Genomic DNA, 24,745 nt, shown 5'->3' on the forward strand with positions numbered 1-24,745 from the left:
AACAAATTGCCAGAAGTTGCAGACTGTCCCAGCAGCTTTAGGAGCAAGACACAAACCACCTCTGGGTGGGGTACAAAGCACAGTCATACACACACACACACATACTCATCCAGTTAACCTAAACTTCATGTTTTTGGGATGTGAAAGAAAAAAAAAACAAGAACCTAAAGAAAATCTACCTCTGCTACCTAGATTCAGAAAGTATGAGCAAATAAATGTCAGACAGCAAATGACCAGGGCATGATTTGACTTCATCTCCAAGAACATAGCAGAGGTAACATCTGTGTTATTTGTACTAGTTTTGGTAGTGTTCATTTTTTTATACCCTTGAGCTAACAAGGCTAGATGGCAAGGGGCTGTGTGGCATTTTTGATTTTTTTACCTTTTATCAAAATAGTATGTGTTGTACCTTTCTTTTTCAGAAAAGAATTGTTGGTCCTTCAGGCTTTGGTGAGCTTCACTCTCTTTTTCAAAGTCCTTCAGTCTTTTCTCTAGGTTTTGGCAGCGAAGAGTCTCTGCTTCTGCATGAGTTGCCATTTTTTCTGCCTCCTTCTTTGCTAGCTTGGCTTCCTAGGAATGCAAAAAAATAAGTTTAAATCATTGTATATATATTGTGATTAATTTAATTTCAAGAAAACATTTCTAGAAACCTTATTGGTCATAAAAGATAGGCTTCTCTGTATGTTGTTATATCTTTTATGGGATTGAAAATAAAAGATGCTTGCCATTCACCAGAAATAATCCCAGCATCATTGGGCAGAAACCATTGCTAATCAGGGTACCATGTGTTTATTTTTAAATTCAAGCTGTTTAGTGGTTAAGAACAGCAAGACAAAATAATCCTTATTGTATTTAATGTTTTTATATAAACTATCGTTTTTTATTTGCAGTATATTGTGTGATATTTTAAATTCAGAAGTAAATCTGTTCTACTCAGCCTTGACAGGTTCTAAATAGTAGAGTAAGGAGATGCAGAGGTGTAAGGGTAAGTACAGGTGCTGGTCATAAAATTAGAATATCATGACAAAGTTGATTTATTTCAGTAATTCCATTCAAAAAGTGAAACTTGTATATTAGATTCATTCATTACACACAGACTGATTTATTTCAAATGTATATTTCTTTTAATGTTGATGATTATAACTGACAACTACTGAAAGTCCCAAATTCAGTATCTCGGAAAATTAGAATATTGTGAAAAGGTTCAATATTGAAGACACCTGGTGCCACACTCTAATCAGCTAATTAACTCAAAACACCTGCAAAAGCCTTTAAATGGTCTCTCAGTCTAGTTCTGTAGGCTACACAATCATGGGGAAGACTGCTGACTTGACAGTTGTCCAAAAGACGACCATTGACACCTTGCACAAGGAGGGCAAGACACAAAAGGTCATTGCTAAAGAGGCTGGCTGTTCACAGAGCTCTGTGTCCAAGCACATTAATAGAGAGGCGAAGGGAAGGACAAGATGTGGTAGAAAAAAGTGTACAAGCAATAGGGATAACCGCACCCTGGAGAGGATTGTGAAACAAAAACCATTCAAAAATGTTGGGGAGATTCACAAAGAGTGGACTGCAGCTAGAGTCAGTGCTTCAAGAACCACCATGCACAGATGTATGCAAGACATGGGTTTCAGCTGTCGCATTCCTTGTGTCAAACCACTCTTGAACAAGAGACAGCGTCAGAAGTGTCTCGCCTGGGCTAAAGACAAAAAAGACTGGACTGCTGCTGAGTGGTCCAAAGTTATGTTCTCTGATGAAAGTAAATTTTGCATTTCCTTTGGAAATCAAGGTCCCAGAGTCTGGAGGAAGAGAGGAGAGGCACAGAATCCACGTTGCGTGAGGTCCAGTGTAAAGTTTCCACAGTCAGTGATGGTTTGGGGTGCCATGTCATCTGCTGGTGTTGGTCCATTGTGTTTTCTGAGGTCCAAGGTCAACGCAGCCGTCTACCAGGAAGTTTTAGAGCACTTCATGCTTCCTGCTGCTGACGAACTTTATGGAGATGCGGATTTCATTTTCCAACAGGACCTGGCACCTGCACACAGTGCCAAAGCTACCAGTACCTGGTTTAAGGACCATGGTATCCCTGTTCTTGATTGGCCAGCAAACTCGCCTGACCTTAACCCCATAGAAAATCTATGGGGTATTGTGAAGAGGAAGATGCAATACGCCAGACCCAACAGTTCAGAAGAGCTGATTCCACTATCAGAGCAACATGGGCTCTCATAACACCTGAGCAGTGCCACAGACTGATCGACTCCATGCCACGCCGCATTGCTGCAGTAATCCAGGCCAAAGGAGCCCCAACTAAATATTGAGTGCTGTACATGCTCATACTTTTCATGTTCATACCTTTCAGTTGGCCGACATTTCTAAAAATCTTTTTTTTGCATTGGTCTTAATTGATATTCAAATTTTCCGAGATACTAAATTTAGGACTTTCATTAGTTGTCAGTTATAATCATCAACATTAAAAGAAATAAACATTTGAAATACATCAGTCTGTGTGTAATGAATGAATCTAATATACAAGTTTCACTTTTTGAATGGAATTACTGAAATAAATCAACTTTGTCATGATATTCTAATTTTATGACCAGCACCTGTATATGGCAAAGAACAAAAAACATAGAAAGCATTTTACCACTGGAAATGTATTATGTACATTTAGTCATTTAGAAGATGCCTTTATCCAAAGCAACTTATGAATCTTAAGTACATAAAAGATAAATACCAAAGCATCCACAAGTGTGGTAAAAAGCAAATTATGATGACATCTCAATTTTTAAATTGAGAGTCAAGTAGCAGTTCACTGAAACAGAAGTGATGTTAGTTATAAACATCCTGGAATGAGTGCAGTTAATTGTTTACTTTTACTTATTTGACTGGATAAAAATGGGAAAACAAACATGGGTATGATACTCAAGTTGTGAACCAATTTAAATCTTCCTCCTAAATATAATTAACTCAAAAACTAAATGACTTAATGTACTCTACCCATCCCAAATTGCAAGTTTTCCATAAGATTTTGAAATTCACTGAAGAGCCACATGACACAGAATTGCTTTATTAAAATCTGAAATGGTCTGTGAAAATGTTAAAATCTGTGAGATCATTCAAGGTAGAACTTTTATTGGTGAATTGGTGGCAAACTCAGGCAGCTGGGTTGAAAATGTAGAAGTGGGGTTTCTGTCCTATGGACAAACCAATCCTGCCACTTAGTGAGATGATCAGGCCTGGAAAACAAAATATTCAGTAATTAACAGTGCTCTTTCCAGACCCTATTAATTCAAAGCTCTATAAATATAATTAAAATGTGACCTTGAAGGGAATAGTGGGGCGTCCCAATAAAACAGTGTTATCGCATTAGGATGCTAAACAGCAATAAATTAGCATAGGAAGGGCCTGGTTGGTCTTTATTACAGTATGATGCAATTCAGTATGTATGACCTTTAAGAGGCCTTACGAAAGTGGAATTTAGATGATTTACATTAAAAATTAGTAGTGCTGGAAGAATCTGGCTAGCTGTAATTCCTTTGAAAATTGTAGCTCTTGATGATTTGCTCTCACCTCTTGAAGAAGCTGGATCTTGGTCTCCAGGATCTCTTGCATATGGTCGATTTCTTGCTGTCTCTGTTGACATTGCCGCTGCAGCTTTGCCTCATTGCTCAGGCTTTCTGCTGTAATCCTTTACAATAAACAGATAAAATGTCAAATTTATTGATCACATTTCTAGAAGCAGATGAAATTCCATAACAAATAATATACTGTATCTGTAACTGGAAATAAAACAACACTACTACTTAAATAAAGGGATTAAAATCAAAACTGTGCAGATTTTATCCAGATCAATACATGTTTAATGCTGTAGTGTATTCAGTCATATTCTTTGCTTTGTTCTCCTTATTAATTCAGATTACTTCAATACTTAAGTTTAATTATGATATTCAAAAAGCAAAATAATATTAGCCACTTATTCAGCCCTTGGCAAATCAAAGCAAAAACATGTGTTCGGAGAAATTAAGGCACCATTACAAGTCAAGCTCAGAGGTCTTGTATGAGTGCTTGTGTAATGAAGAGAAACTGCGACATGCAATATGAATCACCTTTTTTTATTTTTAATGTGCCAATCAATACTTCTTATGGTTCTCCCATAACCTAGATCAATACAAATTTGTTCCAGTGCAAAAAACAGTGCACAACATCACATTGTTATATTCTTGTTATATTCTTATTGTCATATTCTTGTTATATTCTTATTGATCTTCGATGGACTCATGTATTTGTGATGATATCAACTTCATTCATCTGTCCTCCTATCCCTTTAATGAATATGCTATTATAAAGCATATATTTAATTTCTAGGGCAGGGTCACCAGAAGTCAGGTGCAATACTGGCAACTACTGGCACAACAACCTATATTAAATACAATGCTGAAGTCCTGAAGGATTCTAGTATCTGTGACAGTTATAAAGTAAGCCTATAGGGCCAGTAATAAAAATATATGGAATTTTAATTTATATAGCAGTTCTTATCAAACTGAGAATGTTTTAAATATGTATGTATTGACATTTCCACATTTTTTGCTTGACACCAAGACATGTCCTGTCTGTGTTGGCATTTGTTTCCTCCAACACCTCAACGACATGCATATTGGGTTAATGGTGATTGTTTCCTGTGTTGGACTAAGTAAAGAAAACAATCTTTTACCATGAAAGACAGGCTACTTGATGCTATCTGATCATGTTCTCTTCCCAATGCTCTGCCCGGTGATACTGATATTGATATTTTTTAATTAAGCTTAAATGATTTTCACTTGTACCCCAAAGTATTTCTTGTTTTTGTCCTTTTAAATGCCTGCCAGATGTAAAATTTTTAAAGAATAACATTTTAACCATCACTTGTTTGGTAACTCTACTTCTAATTTGGAGGTCATCAGTGTCAGCTTCTGTAATCATTAATCCAGTTTGCTCTGGCGGCTCTGGCTGTCTAAGATCATGTGAAGGTCACAGGAGAAAATGTTATGAGCCAATCAGAAGCCAGCTGCAGTGGTGAAAGCCAGATGTCATTCTACACCAGGGCTACTTTTAGCAGCATCTGTAATTTAATCAGAGCTGTTTATTGAGATTTACCCTTATTAACACAACAGGAAGCCAGCCAGATCTGAAGAGTTTGAAATGCAAGGCAAGTGAAAACTTCACTATAATAAACATCTTCGTGAGTTGTTCTTATGTTTGAAGAGTAACAAATAGCCACTTTAACATGTTCAAGAAAACAGACATGTTGCTGTCAGCCTCATAACATAAAGCAACCAGTAGCCTAATAGTTACTAGTACAGCAAAAACCCTTTACACAAAGAAAAAATAATAATTGGTGTCATGTGCACGAATAAGGACATTTAAAGCCCTTGGCTCAATGTTTTTGTAGACATATTTTTTGATATTTTCAATATTGTGAATATTTACTAGGGTTTATCAGTGTGATACATTTCTGCTATAATTGTCATTTTATTTGGTAATTATTTACTTCATGAAATACTGCCATAGAAAGTTACCACTTGAAGCAGGAATGCTCTGTCTTCATTCTGCAATGTTAAAGTAAAATAATTGCAAATTGTATGAGCCTTGCAGTCAAATGTCAATTTATATCTTATTGTTAACTGTTTGATTTTAATTAGTTTTAAGTTTGAGCAATATGAGGCGCTCCTGAAGCAGCATTGAATCTAAAATGATAACCAAGGAGCACAAAGCATACAAAATAAATCCAAGTGTAGAAAAAGTACAGTGGAAAGATACACAAAAAGGAAGAACACAGAACACATAATATACAAAGTAAGCAAAACCCTGATGCCTTTGTTGGTAGGGTGAATCACCTTCTGTCTGTCTGTCTGTCTTTCTCTCTCTCAATCTCTCTCCGCCCTTCTTCCCATCATTTCACTGTTAGTCTTTCCTCTTCTTCCAGCTCCTAACTTAACTAAGTACTGAGGCTGTCCTCATCCCAAAAGCAAACTGGGTCTCTGAGCCTCCAAGCCACAGTATACCTTGGTGGCCCCTGACTCTTCCACAGAGAGTAAACAGCCAAGTCTCTCAGACAGCTTTCCATTTTTTATATTGTTTGAGAGACAGCATGGTCCTTATTCATTCCCATTTAGAATCATGTATCTTTATGCAGGTATTGTCAATTTTGTTGCCCCGCACTACACTATTTTTTTTAGGAGAGGGTTATGTAAACTTAACAATGGTTAAGTTTTTTACCTCTGCTGTTTTGGTGGAGCACATTTTGCTGTCACCTAGTTCACACCTTTTTCTTTCAGGCTGCTGCGTCAGTCTGATGTAATTTAAGGACACCCAGCACATGTACCAATGTATGTAAGGAGTATAATGGTCCATGGTAATACCCTTCATAAAATGCACGAAATGATGACATCCATTGTTACTGTCTGTCAGGGCCTTCCTGTTTGTTGATTTTGTCCCATGCCATCTTTTCTTTTCTATAGCATTTCAGTCTAGTATGCCACACATTGCTGATGTGTCCCAGAGTGTGTCCTAAGAATTTTAGTTTCCAATGACAAAGTCCACTGAGGCTCAGAATACAATTGATACACAGCTCCTATCTGTACAAAACATATATATATATATATATATAAATATACTGTATATACCATATAATATATATATACTGTATATACAGTGCATCCGGAAAGTATTCACAGCGCATCACTTTTTCCACATTTTGTTATGTTACAGCCTTATTCCAAAATGGATTAAATTCATTTTTTTCCTCAGAATTCTACACACAACGCCCCATAATGACAACGTGAAAAAAGTTTACTTGAGATTTTTGAAAATTTATTAAAAATAAAAAAATTGAGAAAGCACATGTACATAAGTATTCACAGCCTTTGCCATGAAGCTCAAAATTGAGCTCAGGTGCATCCTGTTTCCCCTGATCATCCTTGAGATGTTTCTGCAGCTTAATTGGAGTCCACCTGTGGTAAATTCAGTTGACTGGGCATGATTTGGAAAGGCACACACCTGTCTATATAAGGTCCCACAGTTGACAGTTCATGTCAGAGCACAAACCAAGCATAAAGTCAAAGGAATTGTCTGTAGACCTCCGAGACAGGATTGTCTCAAGGCACAAATCTGGGGACGGTTACAGAAAAATTTCTGCTGCTTTGAAGGTCCCAATGAGCACAGTGGCCTCCATCATCCGTAAGTGGAAGAAGTTCGAAACCACCAGGACTCTTCCTAGAGCTGGCCGGCCATCTAAACTGAGCGATCAGGGGAGAAAGGCCTTAGTCAGGGAGGTGACCAAGAACCCTATGGTCACTCTGTCAGAACTCCAGAGGTCCTCTGTGGAGAGAGGAGAACCTTCCAGAAGGACAACCATCTCTGTAGCAATCCACCAATCAGGCCTGTATGGTAAAGTGGCCAGACGGAAGACACTCCTTAGTAAAAGGCACATGGCAGCCCGCCTGGAGTTTGCCAAAAAGCACCTGAAGGACTCTCAGACCATGAGAAAGAAAATTCTCTGGTCTGATGAGACAAAGATTGAACTCTTTGGTGTGAATGCCAGGCATCACGTTTGGAGGAAACCAGCACCGCTCATCACCAGGCCAATAATATCCCTACAGTGAAGCATGGTGGTGGCAGCATCATGCTGTGGGGATGTTTTTTCAGTGGCAGGGACTGGGAGACTAGTCAGGATAAAGGGAAAGATGACTGCAGCAATGTACAGAGACATCCTGGATGAAAACCTGCTCCAGAGCGCTCTTGACCTCAGACTGGGGTGACAGTTCATCTTTCAGCAGGACAACGACCCTAAGCACACAGCCAAGATATCAAAGGAGTGGCTTTCAGGACAACTCTGTGAATGTCCTTGAGTGGGCCCAGCCAGAGCCCAGACTTGAATCCGATTGAACATCTCTGGAGAGATCTTAAAATGGCTGTGCACCGACGCTTCCCATCCAACCTGATGGACCTTGAGAGATGCTGCAAAGAGGAATGGGCGAAACTGGCCAAGGATAGGTGTGCCAAGCTTGTGGCATCATATTCAAAAAGACTTGAGGCTGTAATTGCTGCCAAAGGTGCATCGACAAAGTATTGCGCAAAGGCTGTGAATACTTATGGACATGTGACTTCTCATTTTTTTTATTTTTAATAAATTTGCAAAAACCTCAAGTAAAATTTTTTCACGTTGTCATTATGGGGTGTTGTGTGTAGAATTCTGAGGAAAAAATGAATTTAATCCATTCTGGAATAAGGCTGTAACATAACAAAATGTGGAAAAAGTGATGCTCTGTGAATACTTTCCGGATGCACTGTATATACTGTATACCATATATATATTTCTTTTCCAGTCTGGTAAATGCTACAGCACTATTAGTTTTTATGTACTGTTCATAAAGTCACCACAACAGCCACTTATATTGACCATTACATGAGGGTTTCCTTTTATATATCAACTAACCTTCCATTTAATGTATGGTTTTGTACTAATTTGGCTGTTTTGATATTGAGTTATTGTCTCTAGTTGGCAAGAGATATATAATTTTGAGGCAGAATTTCATTGTACTATGTGCACATTACAATAAATTTAAACTTGATCTTTCTTCACCACCACACCACGCAACTTTAAGGGAAGCTGAAAATAACAGGTAAGATGACAATCTATACTGAAACCAGTGCATGGCTCTCACTGTATCTGTATTAAAGAAGACTAATAGTGGGATAAAGCAGTTCCTTTAATGCAACAAGTTAAATTGCTTTCACTTGTGCTTGTAAGAGAGCAACAAATTGAACGGTCAGAGGTTTGAGTCTATGATGGTATGATCTGTGGCAGTTCTAACTCAGCACATTGCCTTAGAGCTGGGATAGTAGCTTTAAGTAAAGGAGAGAGTAACAGAGTTCATGTGACAATTTGTTACAAGACAAGTGCATCTTCATCTCTACAAATATGTTATAGTAGACTCCTGAGCAAACAGAATATCCCTATAGCTCTCTAAGCGCAATCACTTCATTTAGGTTATTCACAAGAGAAATGATTGAAAACAATGTGAGTTTTAATTCATAAACCAATTATAATATTAGCTTTAAAGATAAATAATGCTACAATAAACACACAGACCCCTGGAACCAATTAACTATGCCATACAAGGTTGATTAGTGTATCATTATTGTATCTATAAGATGTAAAAAGATCAGGATTTTTCTTACTGTTATTAACGGAGTAGATGCAGTATAGTTCTGTTGTAATTGCAAAAAACTTGTTCTTTGAGCACAGTCAGTAAAAACACTACTGCATATTCTGGTTAATGTCATCTTTAACTGTGGTCATATTTGTCAGCTTCTAAATCAATTGTTTATTCTCAGTGTCATGGAATGACTTTAATACTGTAATAACTTTTGGATTCATTTAAAGTCAATCTCTAGGCACCATAACACAAACTTAGTGAATTCTAGCTTGAGATGCCAGATGAATGAAAAGAAAAAACAAAAAAGGAGGCTCAAAAAACATACATTCAGTCTGAAGGGGGAAATGTACAGCACTCAATTTTAAAATAAAGGATGCTTGTTTAGTGAAAGTCCCAATACCATGTAAACTCCTAAAGTGAGCTAGATTAACATTTCTTGTCTGAAAAATAGAAACCTTTTCATTTTGCAAACTAAAATATAATACAAATAAAAATGTTTTTGACTGGTATTTCTCAAGCAATAAGACTTACAGAATGCATTTTGAGTACATATTGTCAATACGCACGTGTCTTGTACTTCACAAAACAAATGTGCATTTAGCAGTCAGAAATTTAAAAAGATGGGTGGCACAGTAGCACAATGTTTATTACTTCTGCATTACAGGTCCAGTGTTTGAATCCTGTTCCTATTGCTGTCCTAGTGGAGTTTGTACGTTTTACAAAAATACATGTGAGTTTTATTCCCTCGTCCCCCAAGACATGCTGGTTAGGTCATTGGGCAACTCTAGATTGATCCCACTGTAGGTGCGTGCATGAGTGGGTCCTGCGATGGACTGGCACCTTGCCCATAATCGGTTTTTGTGCCTAATACTGATGGGATGAGCTCTAGCTCCCTGTGATCCTGAATTACATTAACTATGACTGACTACATTATGTTAGATTTTAAAATAAATCTTAACAAGCCTCAATGTTTAACCATCATTGTCAGGTAATGTATACTGTAATTTTTTTTCATGCAGAATGGAGAGAAAAAAGTTTATGATATAAAAGAAGGCAATTGTGACTAATGTTGTACAATGGCAAATGATGTGAGAAATGTCCATGAATAAAAGAACAAAAAAGGTCTCGTGACTCATGTTCCATAATCCACAATTCAGTTATCCCACCATATGCTCAAAAGTTTGGAGACACCCCACAGAAAACTATGAAAATGACTAAACCTGATAAATTATATGAAAACACAGCCAATGAAACATGTTTACTAGCCTAACTTTAAAGAGTCCTGTCAATAAATGTGAATTAAAAATAAACCTTCAAACTAATGAAGCAATTCAAATATGTGTGTACAGTATGTGCACTGATAACATCCTGGCTTTCAATAAGGATCATTATATGCTAAGAACCAATTCAGACTTTTTGAAAACTACTGCATTTCTCAGTTGTTTAACTTATATTTAATATTTAATGTTACACTTTAATTTATATAATATTCTCCTTTACCCAATACAGTTTATGATCCTTGATGTGCTTTAAAGTGGGAGCAAGCAATTCATTTTTTTTAACAATATAGCAAGTCTTTCCTAATTAAAAAGAAACTTACATTAATTATTATAGTAAATAATACAGGTAGTAAATGGTCTAAGAAAAAAGCTAATTACATAAACACAGTACTTGTGGTTTTTAGGGTTGTCTACACTACGCATTTACCTGTGCTATAACACTGATGAAGGTTGTGAGTCAAAGGTTAGTCAAAGACCTTTCCCTCAAAGTAATACACGACATCCTGTGCCTTGAAGCTGCCTCTAGTACTCAGTCTTTTCTTTCAGTTTAGCATGTGGGCTTAAGTGATAATGGAAGAACTGAACCAGCACAAGTAGACAAGGGTTGCTAGTAGCATTATTCCTAGGTTTAATATGTGGTGTGGAGGATGACTCAGGGTGTGTTTAAGCATGAGATTGTATGTTAAAATGATTATTCAGTAGACAAAGACACAAAGGAAAACATCCTACTATTACTTATATGGATAAAAAAAATCACAGACCACTGTATTTTACCTTTTAAGTTTAGGATCACTGTGATTTTCAGTGATTTTATGTTTGTAGTTTACATAGGCAACTTCTGCATATTGCAGACTGATGAACTGCATGTGCTCATGAGATCTTAGAGCTCTGATAAAGTGTGTGTGGTGCAGAACCTTCCATAAGAATGATTCTTGAATAAACTGTTTGAAAGAGTGACTATACATTAAGTTAGCTCAGCCAACATTAATCCTTATAATATCAAAACGAAATGACAAAGTGAATTGTGAGGTCAGAATATTGTATTAAAACAGTTACTCATTTTTCTGAGTTCTGAGACTAAGCTTAAGCACTCATAACTGTAACCGTAGTATTTAAATACTCAAATATTCAAAAAGACTGCTGTTATCCAAGGCTGATAACACATTTGGGATGCGTACCAACTGGCACACAATAATGATGAAATCAGTGTGCAACAAATATGACAATATAAAGGCAAATTAAAAAAAGATAAAAAATACTAAACAATTACTATCATATATATATAGGCTGCCTTGGTACATATTGCTTAAGGTTTGCAATTTGCAGTTTAATCACATCTGAATTGTTGGATTTTTAATTTTAAACTGTACAGCAGAGGGCTAAATTAAAAAAAATGTGACTTTGTCCCAAAGATTACGGATGGCACTGTACTTTGTACATACTGTATGTTAATTCACTTCATCAACACAATGTCATTAAAGGTCAGTCCAGATGATCTGGCCCAACTGATATTTAGAGAAAAACTGTGAAACTTTATACATACTGTAAGCTCCTCCAGGTTATAAACAAATTAGGTGTGATCTTTGACTATGATTTAGGGTTTTGTTTTGTGACTTGGTAAAATATTGGTTACTCTTTTCAATAATTAATTTTTTTAGGGGTTTGATGCACATTTATTCTTCTGTCCCATTTCATCCACCTGCAGAACAACTACATAGTGGAGCAGAGAATAGAGTCAATGCCAGTGCTATTAATGTTGTACATTTCCCATTATTTCATTAATTAAGCTTAAATTTCCAGTTTAAGTCATGAGGAAGAGACTTAATCTTAGTGACATTTGTGAATGTGAACTATTTGTTTATATTTACTTTATATAAAATCACGAGGTACTCCATGATATTTGATTTGAATTTTCACATTTCTTCTTATGTATAGCCTAATAAATAGGCTTTCAATGATTTCCGATGATTTTGTTCAAATGAAATACGCATTTAGAGGACAACATTCCACAAGCAGTATAAATTACAAAAGCTGAATAAATTATTAGTTTATTTAGGACTTAGTTGGCATACGCAGTGCTGCGCGTGCTGGATAAAGTGCAGGTGCAGTCACTAAATAAATTTCACAAATGGACTGACTACATTTTGGCCCCAAGCCACAATTTCACTCATTAAACACACCATTAGAAGTAATGTTGTATACCTGTGCCTCCTAGGGTCACATCTCTAAAAATTGCAGGTGTGGTCACTAAAAGTTCCTCAAGGGATGAAAACATGGCCTAGGATCAAAATTTGCAAAATTTAGCAGATACGTTAACGGTGTGGATTTACATTCCAGACAAACACACATTCAGTTTCCCATATTAAATGGATTATTCTGAAAGAGTAAAAAAAGATAACCTATCAATAGGATATACAAAATATGAAATTCCAAGCAAGAGGAGTTACAGCCTCACATACAGGCCTTTTGCTTCTCATGACATAATACTTTCCTTCCTCTTTATCACTCATTTTATTGTGTTGGTAGGTTAGTGTCTTATCCAGGTTTGGTGTCCATGAGATACTAGATTATGCCAGATGAGACTTTGGTTCACTATGGTCCATTAATGGACAGATATCTGAAGTATCTGCTTATAAATATTTATCACCTAAGTCTTACAAGCAACAAATGTACACTGATTTAAAAAATACAGATTTTAAGACTTTGTAAACATGCAAAAAAAGTTTTTTTTTTTTAAAGTAGTGCCTTAATTTATGCTAAGGTTACCTTTAATAAATGAGCCTTTTTGTTCTTTTTTCACTGTAAAAGAGACCATGAGTTGGACAGCAGCTACGTTTGAGCACAGAAAGTCATTGCATGCAACAGTAGCTCTACTGTTGGCTCTCATTTGAGTGTTTGAAAATGGGCATCACTTTAAAGTGGACTTGAATTCCCCAATAGCTAAAAGCATATGGCAAAAAAAAAATCAAAGTGTTGTCCTTCAGATCTGGCAAATGGACTCAACACAGGCTTACTACAGTACAATATTCATGCACAGCTTTTCTCGATTAACACACAGCACATAAAGTGGGGTTTTGTTACCTCAAAATATTTCATATCCTGCACTGCAGGTTTCTTGCTTTAATAAGTTTAGAACTATGATCAGACATAGTTGACAATACCTTTCCTAGTGAAAGCAACTTTTTTTTTGTTGAGGATTAATGCTTAATGTAGTTAAATTGAAGCTGTAAAAAGAGCACCCAACAGGTACTGCCATGTTAAATCACTTGAATCTTAAAAGAAGGGTCTCAAATCTTCAGTTACATTGACATGGAGCTATTGCAGAATAAAGGGCTACCTTCTAATTTAAACTTTATGCACATAAGTTTGATCATATCTACTGTAAGAGTAAACATGATGAAAGAAACTATAAAAGGCTCTTCGGCTATGTTGGTAGGCAAAAGTTCCAAAGATTGCTTCTGATGTGCGTGACATATTCATAAATCTCTTGTTACTTATTACATGCCATTTTCATTCACTGCCTCTATCTTTAGCTTATGTTACAGACAGTTGACGTGTGGATAAATATGGATGACAGAAGTGATGGCATCATTACATGTAGGCCAAGTTTCCTTGTGACTTTGTATTTAAAGGTATCATGGGAGTTGGGATGAAAATAAGGAATCTGACAGCCCTCTTAAATGCAAGGATAACCTGCACCTAAAATGTAAAGGATTTATGATAATGCACCCTACATTTTTGCTATAGGACTGAAGTCTTGACATGGAAAAGCAAGTCCTCTATGAGGTTTCATTATGTGTGACTATCTCCTACAGTATCATAATAAAACTTTGTACAATCCTGCATGTTATTTATGTCAGACTTACTTACTTAATGTCCTTACTTTAACTCATCAACAAAACATCATCCATTCCCTGAAGCAGTGTGGAGAAACAATGCAATGCACTTTCTACTCTACTGGTTTTCCGTGGGATATCATCCACTTTCTCTACCTACATTTTTAATGGTCAAGAGGATTACAGGAACAAGGTACAAGTTAACAACTGTGAGTTGCACAGCGGGTCTTAGCATTGAACATACAGTACCATCCAGAAGCATAAGGAAAATGAGATTCACTGAATGACATGAGTACCCCTGTGATCACAAAAAACAAAACAAAAAATGCACAATGAAGGCAATCCATTTCACTCCAGTGCTCTCCTTTAAGGTAACAAAAAATTAGCCATTTCACTCTAAACAGTCTAAAAATGTGGTCCTTTTCTGTGAAGTGGTGGGAGGTATTTTTTCAGATAGTCCCTTTACTAATGAAACATAGCACTATTGTCTGTTTCACTTTTGGCATATCTATTATTTTCACAGCAATAATAAATATAAGAACAGCCCTTAAAAAACAGTCTTCCTTCAATTTTCCAGCCTTATTAGTTGTAGAATCATTCAGCAATTCATGCTGTGATGCATGTGCGTTGGAGGGTCACCTTCCAGGCTCATCAGAGGTATGTAATACCACTCCAGAATGATAGGGGTTGCTGTCACTAACATTTTCACCTGTTTCTACCACCACAGCTACGAGATGACTCCCAGTGAAGGCAACTGACTCTGCCCATTCCGGGCTTGTGAAGCTGGGCATCCAAGCAAGGAGACATGTCACTTTGATTGGAGCCAGACTGGAAGACGCGGCTCGACAAAGACATACTGACTCAACCTAGCAGCATTACCCAATTAAAAGAATGATATAGCCTGAACTTCTGTTACGTTGCGCCATTGAGCGTTTGCTTTCATTTTATTTGACAAATTAAATTGGACAACTTACTATTGTTCAGCCACAGTGGGATATGAAAGAAAAATCAAAGCTTTCAGTGGAATCACCCATGAAAAAATAGTGAAAAATGTGCAAATTCCACATAGAGAGCTATCCTTTGGCATATGAATGCAGTCTGTCACAAACATTACACCTCAAGCAAGAAAACAACCATAAACAAAAAGGACAGCTTTGGCAATGATAAGCATATGGGGCATACTGAATGATTAAAGTAAATAACATAATATGCCATATAATGTGGCATACGACATAATGCATAGTGCACAGCCATATGAAACACACATGTTCAACACTCAACAGTCACATTTATAATTTAGAGAATTTAATTAAGAGTTTAAAGGCTACATTTTTCTTAATTAGGTGGTCTGAGCCTTAAACTCTTTGGAGACGTTGGAATCCTGTGTTATTGGTCAGGATTCACTATAGAAACAGTTGGCACAGACCTTCACAAATCAGAATTGGTCATAACCTATGAGTTTTACTGCAGATGCCAGAAGCCACCAAATACAGTAAATTTACAGTTGGGTGTGGTGGCATTAACATATCAAACGGATATCATACAAGAAAGCACATTGTTATATATGTATGATTTGTATCACTAGCTAACTACCTTTATGAATCTCTGTGCAAAGAAATGTATCTGATATCTGTGTTATTTACCTTAAAGAAAAATACTTCCAACTATTCTTCTGTGTTCTGACTAAAGACATAATTTTAAAACAACAGATAGACAAGTGAGGAAAGAAGAGAGATGAAGGATCAGAGTTAGACTTTATCAAATTATGTATTTGAATTCTCTGGGCATGCCAGACAGCACACACGAACAATCAGGTTGCTGAAGTATTGGAATGTTCAGGTATATCTGTACATAAATCTATTTTCAGATTGTTCTTCTCAATATAATATACAGAGGCTGTAATATGTTTTCTAATTGTCTTATCCAAAATCTGACTCAAGTTGCTTTACTGTTGAAAACAAAAAATATAGCAAGAATAAGTGTGTACACAATATGACTGACTTGGCATCTTGTCCAGAACTGATTCCCTTCTTGATGGGAAATGTTTTGGCTCCTATTGTGGATGTCTTTCAATTATTTGTTCTGAAGTCATTCTGCAAAGTGTTTAGTGTATAAATATATTTATTTTAATTCAATTGAACTACAGTATTTGATAGCTGCAAGTGAACTCTCCCTTCTACTTGAGTCACCCCGATGAGACATTAGACAAAGCGCATAACCTAACACATAATTCAACCTATGCCATCTTTAAAGCAAGACTAAAATCATTTGCATATATATATACATATAGAAAAACATAGAAAACAAAAATACATTCCTTCACACTCCCTATAGCTATTCTAAAAATATTTTCAGAAAATTGATGAACAGAAAGTTTGGAAAAATATAACAATGTACATTCATTATACCTGTTTCATACTAAATTATTATTAGCATGAAGTACATGACAACATTTCATTACAAGATGTATTGGACACACAAACAAAATTATTTTAGAACACAAATTAAAAAATGAAATCATGTGTAGCTGTAGTCCTTAAGGAAGGGCTAAGAATGGTATCCAATATTTTAGAATTGGCAAAACCTAATATTATAATTAGTATTATAACTTTCTTCAAACTCGTCCTCACAGGTGGCACAGTGGTAGTGCTGCTGCTTTGCAGTAAGGAGACTGTTGAAGATTGTGGGTTCGCTTCCTGGTTCCTCCCTGTGTGGATAGCGCTTTGAGTACTGAGAAAAGTACTATATAAATGTAATGAATTATTATTAGCATACTTCAGGATAGGAAGAGAGACTGAGCTTATTCTGTCATTACTGGGTGCAGCGCAGGGAACCAACCCTGAAGAAGGTGCCATATCTATCACAAGGTTTACTTATGCACACACCCAACCAGATTCAATTCAGAATCCCCATTTACACTAACAAACACATCTTAGGGATGTAAATAAACTTGTAGACATGGGGAGAATGTGCAGATTTCATACAGTCAATGACTGGTTGCAGGGTCTGAACCTAAGATGCTTGTATGACACAGTATGATTATCATAATCATGCACTCGTGATTAACGAACCAATCTCAGCTTTAAAAGTTTGTTCTGACCATATAGCAAGGGAGAAACAATTTCACTGTATCAACTACAGTATATGTCTTGACAAGAACAACAGTATGCAGCTCATTACAGACAATATGAATGAGGTAATTATTTTAACCTGCTGTCAAATAAGGCCATTTATGCTTTTGCTCTTTTTACCTCACTGTGCGAGAATAAATACCATTTGGGTACACTTCAGGACTCTTGATAGGCATACTAAAAAGCACATCACATACCATTTTTCCCCTGATGTAAATAAACATATTTATTGACTTACAAAGCCTTGTCAAGAAGCTGTTGTTTCTCTTGTAACTCCTGTTTCAAGCTCTCCACATCTACTTTCAATTCGATGTTCTGAAAAAAAAAAATATATAATAAAAATAAAATAAGAACCACTTTAAAAATCACACTTATGACAGGAGTAGGCATTTGGTCCACTACAGAGTATTTTTACAACATCAAGTGCAATACAGGAAGCAGTCGGGAGCAAAGTGCCAGTCCATTGCAGGATATTCCCACTCAAACACCCAAACGCACTCACATTAAGCTGGTTTAGAATACATGGAGAAACACAGGGAGAAGGTGAAAACTCCACACAAGCAAAGACCAGAGAATTAACGTCTTGGTCACTGTAGCCTTAGGGCTACAACATGAAGCACTGCGTCAATGTGGCCCCCATCACACACTTTTTAAATTTCCTCCTCATATTATTTTAAATTGCACTATATTTAAAAAGTTGCCTTAAAGCAATGTTTAGTTCCTAACTGGAATAATATGTCTTCTGTGTTGGGTTTTCGTTTATACTTCTTACACAAACAACCTTTTACATTATTACTTATTTACTTACTTACTTAACGTAGTTGAGCAATTGTGGGTGTCAAATTTTAATTAATTAATTAATTGATTGATTGATTAATTAGAATTTGACACCCACAAATTACAATCTAGAATCACAAGGAAATGGATCCTACGTCAGGAGCCAAAATTTGGAGGGGCTGCCAGTTTATTTTTGTCACTATTTCAAAACAAATAAACATTTTGTTCCTTCATTTTTCTTTAATATTCTGTAATAGTTTCTTGAGCAATGTCTTTGCAAGGTTTCCAGTTTTTATGGTAAATACATACAGTAATTTATTAATAATCATAGTTTATACCCTACTACTTCTTGCTGCCTTTTCAATTACAATATTTTCTGTGCATCACTAACATCAGATAAGATCCTTCTTCAGGAAAGACATACATTTTTGCAAAACTTGGGAGAATACACTTACACAGAACCAACACGGTTTAGAGTTACCAGTTAACCAACCAACTTGACAACATTCCTGAAAATAATAGTGATTACAAAAGATGAATGATGAATCATGCCACATTCAGTATGGTATTTAAAATGGGATGTAAATCTCTAAATTTGAAACACTTAAGATCAGACATGTTGCGACTGATGATAGTTTTCCATTACATCCTCTCAGACTGCTTGAGACAGTGACAGAAATCTTTTGTTAGTCTTTCTTTTAGGGGCAGTTTAAAAGAATTGCCAGTACAATTTGGAACTTGGACTTCCCTTTATTTTCACAAAGTTCAGATATTACTTTAACCATGTAAATAACACAAATAACTAAATAACACAGCCAACATGATGTCACGGGTCACATGTTATAGTACATGCATAACGTACTTAGCAACCACACAGCATCTTACAGGCAAAATACACAAAATGGCAGTGCTTACTCAAATGTATGACAGCGCTCTTTTAACCAAATTCATAAAATGGCAGTGCCCATGAAAAAATAATCTTACATACAAAATGGGGACAATGATGACATCACCATCATAGTGCCAAAATTATAAACAAGCAATAAAATAAAAATATGTTATGTACTTGAGAGTCCCAAAACAGTTCCAAAAATGCCCAACAGAGGGGGAGGCAGCATCAAAAAAAACCCTGGCTATTAAAACAGAAGGCCATGTGGAATTTTTATAAATAAAAGATTTATTTATTGCTCTGTAACAACAGGAAGCCCTGTGGAGCAGAAAAGGCACACATGAACTGCTTGAGAAGGCAAAAGCAACCCAAGGCAAACACATCCCAATAGAGTAGTCAAAAACAGAGATAAGAGGTCAAAAATCCAGTAATACATACAGTAAAGCACAAATAAACCACAAACTACAAGACTTCACCACTTCCAAGCACATTTGATTGAATCACAAAGAACTGTGAGTTGTCCCTGCCTTTATAGGGCTGAGGCCAGTCCCTTGTGCTGATGGGCAGGTGTCCAGCCTCTCGGGGGACCACTCACAAAACACACAGAACATAACACTTAGGGAATACAGAGAATAAAAAATAAAAGTAACATAAATCAAACACTCCAAAGTGAACAATAAAAGACATAAAACAAACGTTTGAACCCCAGCCAGGGGAGGAGCCCTGGCTGAAATACACCAAAATCAAAAAATATTTAAACATCAAAAAAAAAGATAAGACAATTAGCACAGTTTTTCTTGCAATCAAAACCACTTAATCCTTATTTTTTCATATTTAAAACATTTTGCTTGTGAGGGCTGGTTATAGCATCTGAGCAGTAAGAATCTTATCAGCCCCATTGTAACTCTTTAGGCACGGGAATTTTACAAAGGCAGTTTGACAAAAATGTAATAATATAAGCTGTTTTCATTTTTGAAATACATAAAATTACATTTTACAAAATTACACAGATAAATGTAAGATTTTTTTTTTAAATAACTACTAAAGCTAATTAAAAAAAAAAATCTGTGTTCAAAGATAAGAGTTTTTGAGGCTGGATGTGAGGACGACAAACTCGGGTATTTAACACAAGAATGAAAAATCTTGCACTTTTGTCATCCGTTATGTATGACTGAGGCAGGGCAACACTCTGTACAGCATTCTGGAGCCAGTTTTATGGACTGATTTATATTTAGTAGTTTACATAAAATATCTAAATATGTCCGCTGTTGTAATACATTTATTTACTTATGTAGGAATATTTGTCTGCGGTGGGTTGGCACCCTGCCCGGGATTGTTTCCTGCCTTGTGCCCTGTGTTGGCTGGGATTGGCTCCAGCAGACCCCCGTGACCCTGTGTTCGGATTCAGCGGGTTGGAAAATGGATGGATGGATGGATGGATGGAATATTTGTGCATTTCATTGTTCTTGTACTTTTTTAAAGCATTGTAGAGCTACACTTTTTGTATTAAAGTGTGCTATATAAATAAACGTGAGCATTATTATTAAACATTTTTAAAAAAAATGTCTCTTTTAGTTCTGCTTTTTCATCAGGCTTTATAAGGAATGGACTCAGCAAACTAAGCAACATTTCCATATAAGTTTAACTTCAAGCTTATCGTCTTGTGTACATTGTACAGTTAAATTCTTATGAATACATTTCCTCAGAACAGTGACAAAAATTTAATACCAACAAACACTGTTTCTGAGCAACAGTGTATTTCAATGATTTCATGTCTTGGACTCTTTAACAGTGAACAGTACTTAACTAGAGAACTAGATTGACTAGGAGATGCTCATTTTAATATTTTATGCAACCTTTAGCCATCTGCTTTAAACTCCATATCAAATTCACACAGAATACAGAACCCATTTAAGTAGACCAAAAAAAACACCATTCTTTAACTATACTATCCATTTTTTAACCTGCTTATCCAGTTCAAAGGCATGAGCAGCTAGTGTCATGCTGGGAGCATTGGGTCAGTACATCACAGAGCACATTTACATGTCTGTTCATGTACAGTACATGGGACATATGAAGAAAAAGTCAGAAACACAGAATATGCAATTTCCAATAAATTAACTGTTCAGACCCCAGGATTTAGACTTTGAAGCTATAAGACGGACCAACCACTGCAACACTTCCTAAAACATCAATCATATTGTGATTTGCCAAATCCTAAGTAAACATAACAAGAAACATTACAAAGGCAGCATGAAGACTGAAAGAACAAAAATGGTACGTTATATTTACATGATATCTTAAGAACATGAATGCTATATACAATTACATGATATCTTACAACATTATAAGGTGACAATTGAAAACAGATTTGAAAAAATATTTTTTACAAATTTACTACACAGTGGTGCAGTGGTAGCGCTGCTGCCTCACAGTTAGGAGACCCGGGTTCGCTTCCTGGGTCCTCCCTGTTTGGAGTCTGCATGTTCTCCCCGTGTCTGCGTGGGTTTCCTCCAGGTACTCCGGTTACCTCCCACAGTCCAAAGACATACAAGTTAGGTGCATTGGCGATTCTAAATTGTCCCTAGTGTGTGCTTGGTGTGTGTGTGCGCGCCCTGAGGTGGCCTGGCGCCCTGCCCGGGGTTTGTTTCCTGCCTTGCGCCCTGTGTTAGCTGGGATTGGCTCCAGCAGACCGTGACCCTGTAGTTAGGATATAGTGGGTTGGATAATGGATGGATGGATGAAATTTACAACACTTTCCTATATTGTGATCTGTGTTGCACAGTTTATTATGCAAGTATAGAATGTTCCAGTAACTGAGAACACAGTTTACATTTTATGATTAAGAAAATGTAAAAAAATTTTATAATTAAGAAAATTTAAATAGTGAACAATAAAAGTATGATCGTTCAAAGAACAATTAACATAGACATAGATAAATGATCATATTAAAATTTTGTCATAACCATAAAGATCTATGAAATCTATATCTCTCTATTATAAAAGAAAATCTTGAGACAAGACTTTTGCCAAGAGATTTTGTCAAGTCCTGCCCTCCTCTCGACCATTTACAACCACGTCCATGGTCCACTCACCTTTCATTCATGTGAAAGCTTTTGTCAGACACAATTCCTGCACTCTCAGCTCTTATACATTTTTACGTTTTCCGTACTTTAAGTTCCCAATAAAAGAAGACATGTTGAAATCTTATTGATTAATTTCATCCCGAAGGGTTATCAACAGAAGAAATGAGTACACGGGCAATCCTAGCACCGAGAAATGATGAAGTCAAATGAATTAACGCGAAAATTGTCAATCGGTTACATGGCAATGACAGGTAAAATTTTAACAGGCGACAAGAAAGGTAATGTAGTACATCTTCCACGGATAATATTAGACACCAAAGGAGATCTTGATATGCCATTTGTATTAAAATGTTTACACTTTCCCATTAGAATAGCTTTTGCTATGACAATTAACAAATCACAGGGACAAACATTTGAAAAACTCGGTTTATTTATTAGAGAGAAACAAACGATATTTACTCACGTAGTTATACGTTGCGTTGTCACGATGCAAGTCCAAACATGGAATTAAAATTCAATGCAATATTAACGAAAAATAAATTCAAAAAATTTTTTTAATGAAGTTTTACAGTAAAAGTATAAGTTTGAAAAGTATTTGCGTGTTAACTTCAAAGCCAAAAAGAACGAAAATATATAACGTAATGAATACAGGCTTGATTTTGTAAATTTATTTCAGAAGAATCCAAAATAATTGAGGCTTTACAAAATAAGCAGAAGTCCCTGATTTAATGAAAAAAAAAAACCTAAACAAAATGCCAACATGAAAAAAAGACCCAAATAATAAATTGAAGACCAGAATTACCAAATACCAATTTAAAATCTATGAAAAGAAGGAAACAAAATTAACAAAACTTTCAGTAGCAAAGACAATATAGTCAAAAGACTCAAAGCCAGAATCTGCAAAAACAATCTAATCTGAAGAAATTCAAGCAAAGAAAGTAATTGGACAGTACAGAGAAACACTCAACACTTTGGTGAGCAGTCTGAGGTCTGGACAGCCTTTAGTCCTGTAGGCTGCACAGTAACAGCACCAGGAGGTCCCACCCCCATAGGCTCAACATAATAAAGTAAAGAAGAATAACAAACCAATGAACAATATCAATGATAAGTAATGAAATATAAAAGAAAGGAAATGAACAAAACAGAAATAAAGTAACATCCATTGTCCCAACCTGCTTATCCAGGGAAGGGTCATTGGGAAGCCATAATCTATCTCTGCAATCACTTGGCACAAGGCACGAACAACACCTGGAGAACACACCGGTCCATCACAGAGGAACACACACACTCACAAAATTCAACTACCCTGCATGTTTTTGAAATATGGGAGGAAAACGGGGCAGCTGTAGGCAAACCACATGGACATGGAGAGAACATGCAAACTCCACAAAGGGAGGATCTGGAACGTGAACCCCAGTCTTCTTATTGCAAGACACAGCACCACTGTACTGCATTATAATGAAACAAGTTGTGAAAATAATAAAATAAGCAGTTCACAAGAAACAAAGCACAAATTGGAGATGGAGCCCTAACAAAACCATGACATATACAATAAAGAAAAGAAAAACACTAAGACAAAAATAGAATCTTAACACTGAAGAGATATGCACTTTTTAAGGGACTGATTGCAAATGTTGTTGATTCTTCAGTTCTGTTGTTATTTTTAAATATAATTATGCAACCACCCATTTATTTTGTGATCTTGTGAACACTAAAGCAGTCCAAGATAATTCTAATAATGCCCACTAGATGGGGAAATTACTGTGAAGCCCCAGCTAGTGAAAAATGCAAGCACTTTTTTTTTTATAAAGTAAAATATTTGTTCTCCACAAAAACTACTCCAATCACAATGAAGCTCCATGGAGCCCAAAGTCAAAGTGGAACTGCCAGAAACACAAAGACAATCCAAATCAAGCAAGTCCCAATACAGATTCCAAAAGCAAGGTCAAAAACAGAGCAGAAAGTCAAAAAATCAGAGATCAAACAATTCAAATATCTCTTGGGGAACCATCCACAAAACACTTTGAACATAACAAAGGAAGCCTATATCCTGTATACAGACAAAACCAAACAAAAAAAAGATAAAGAATAAGGCACACAATCCACATAAACAAAAGAATCAAAAATGAACAAAAGACATATAAAACATAACTTTGAACTCCAGCCAAAGGAAGAGCCCTGGCTGAGACATGACAATTTATACCAGCGCGCAGGTCTACTAAACACACACACACCAAAAAAAAAAAACCTTAATAAAAGAAATCAAAGCACCAAAGGAAATAAAAAACATTTGATTTGCAATAAAGCATCTTATCTTGGAAAAACAGAGGGTATATTTAAGGGGTTATCTATTTTAATATTAAACATGGTAAATATTACAAAATGCAAAGTACACGTAATATCCATAGAATATTTAAAAAGCATGGGAATCAGAATATAATGAGCAAGTGCTCATTGAAAAACTAAATTAAAAAATACACATATAAATGATCATTTTAATCACTATCATCCTTAACACTGGGTAAGAAAGTAGGTTAACAATATAGCCTGGA

General features: G+C 36.1%; 1 protein-coding gene across 2 annotated transcripts in view; it reads right to left on the reverse strand.

Annotated features, from left to right (window-relative positions):
- The window catches only part of pde4dip (phosphodiesterase 4D interacting protein), a 264,076-nt gene that overhangs the window by 113,294 nt on the left and 126,037 nt on the right, over positions 1–24,745 (reverse strand). For both annotated transcript variants that reach the window (XM_051933237.1, XM_051933238.1), the window contains exons 5-7: positions 17,680–17,756; positions 3,568–3,685; positions 410–570 (exon numbers count right to left, since the gene is read on the reverse strand). In XM_051933237.1, coding sequence (XP_051789197.1) covers positions 410–570; positions 3,568–3,685; positions 17,680–17,756 — 356 coding nt within the window. The remainder of the gene's footprint in view (positions 1–409; positions 571–3,567; positions 3,686–17,679; positions 17,757–24,745) is intronic.

Source organism: Erpetoichthys calabaricus, chromosome 10 (genome assembly GCF_900747795.2).
Source record: "Erpetoichthys calabaricus chromosome 10, fErpCal1.3, whole genome shotgun sequence".
Classification (NCBI taxonomy): Eukaryota; Metazoa; Chordata; class Cladistia; order Polypteriformes; family Polypteridae; genus Erpetoichthys; species Erpetoichthys calabaricus.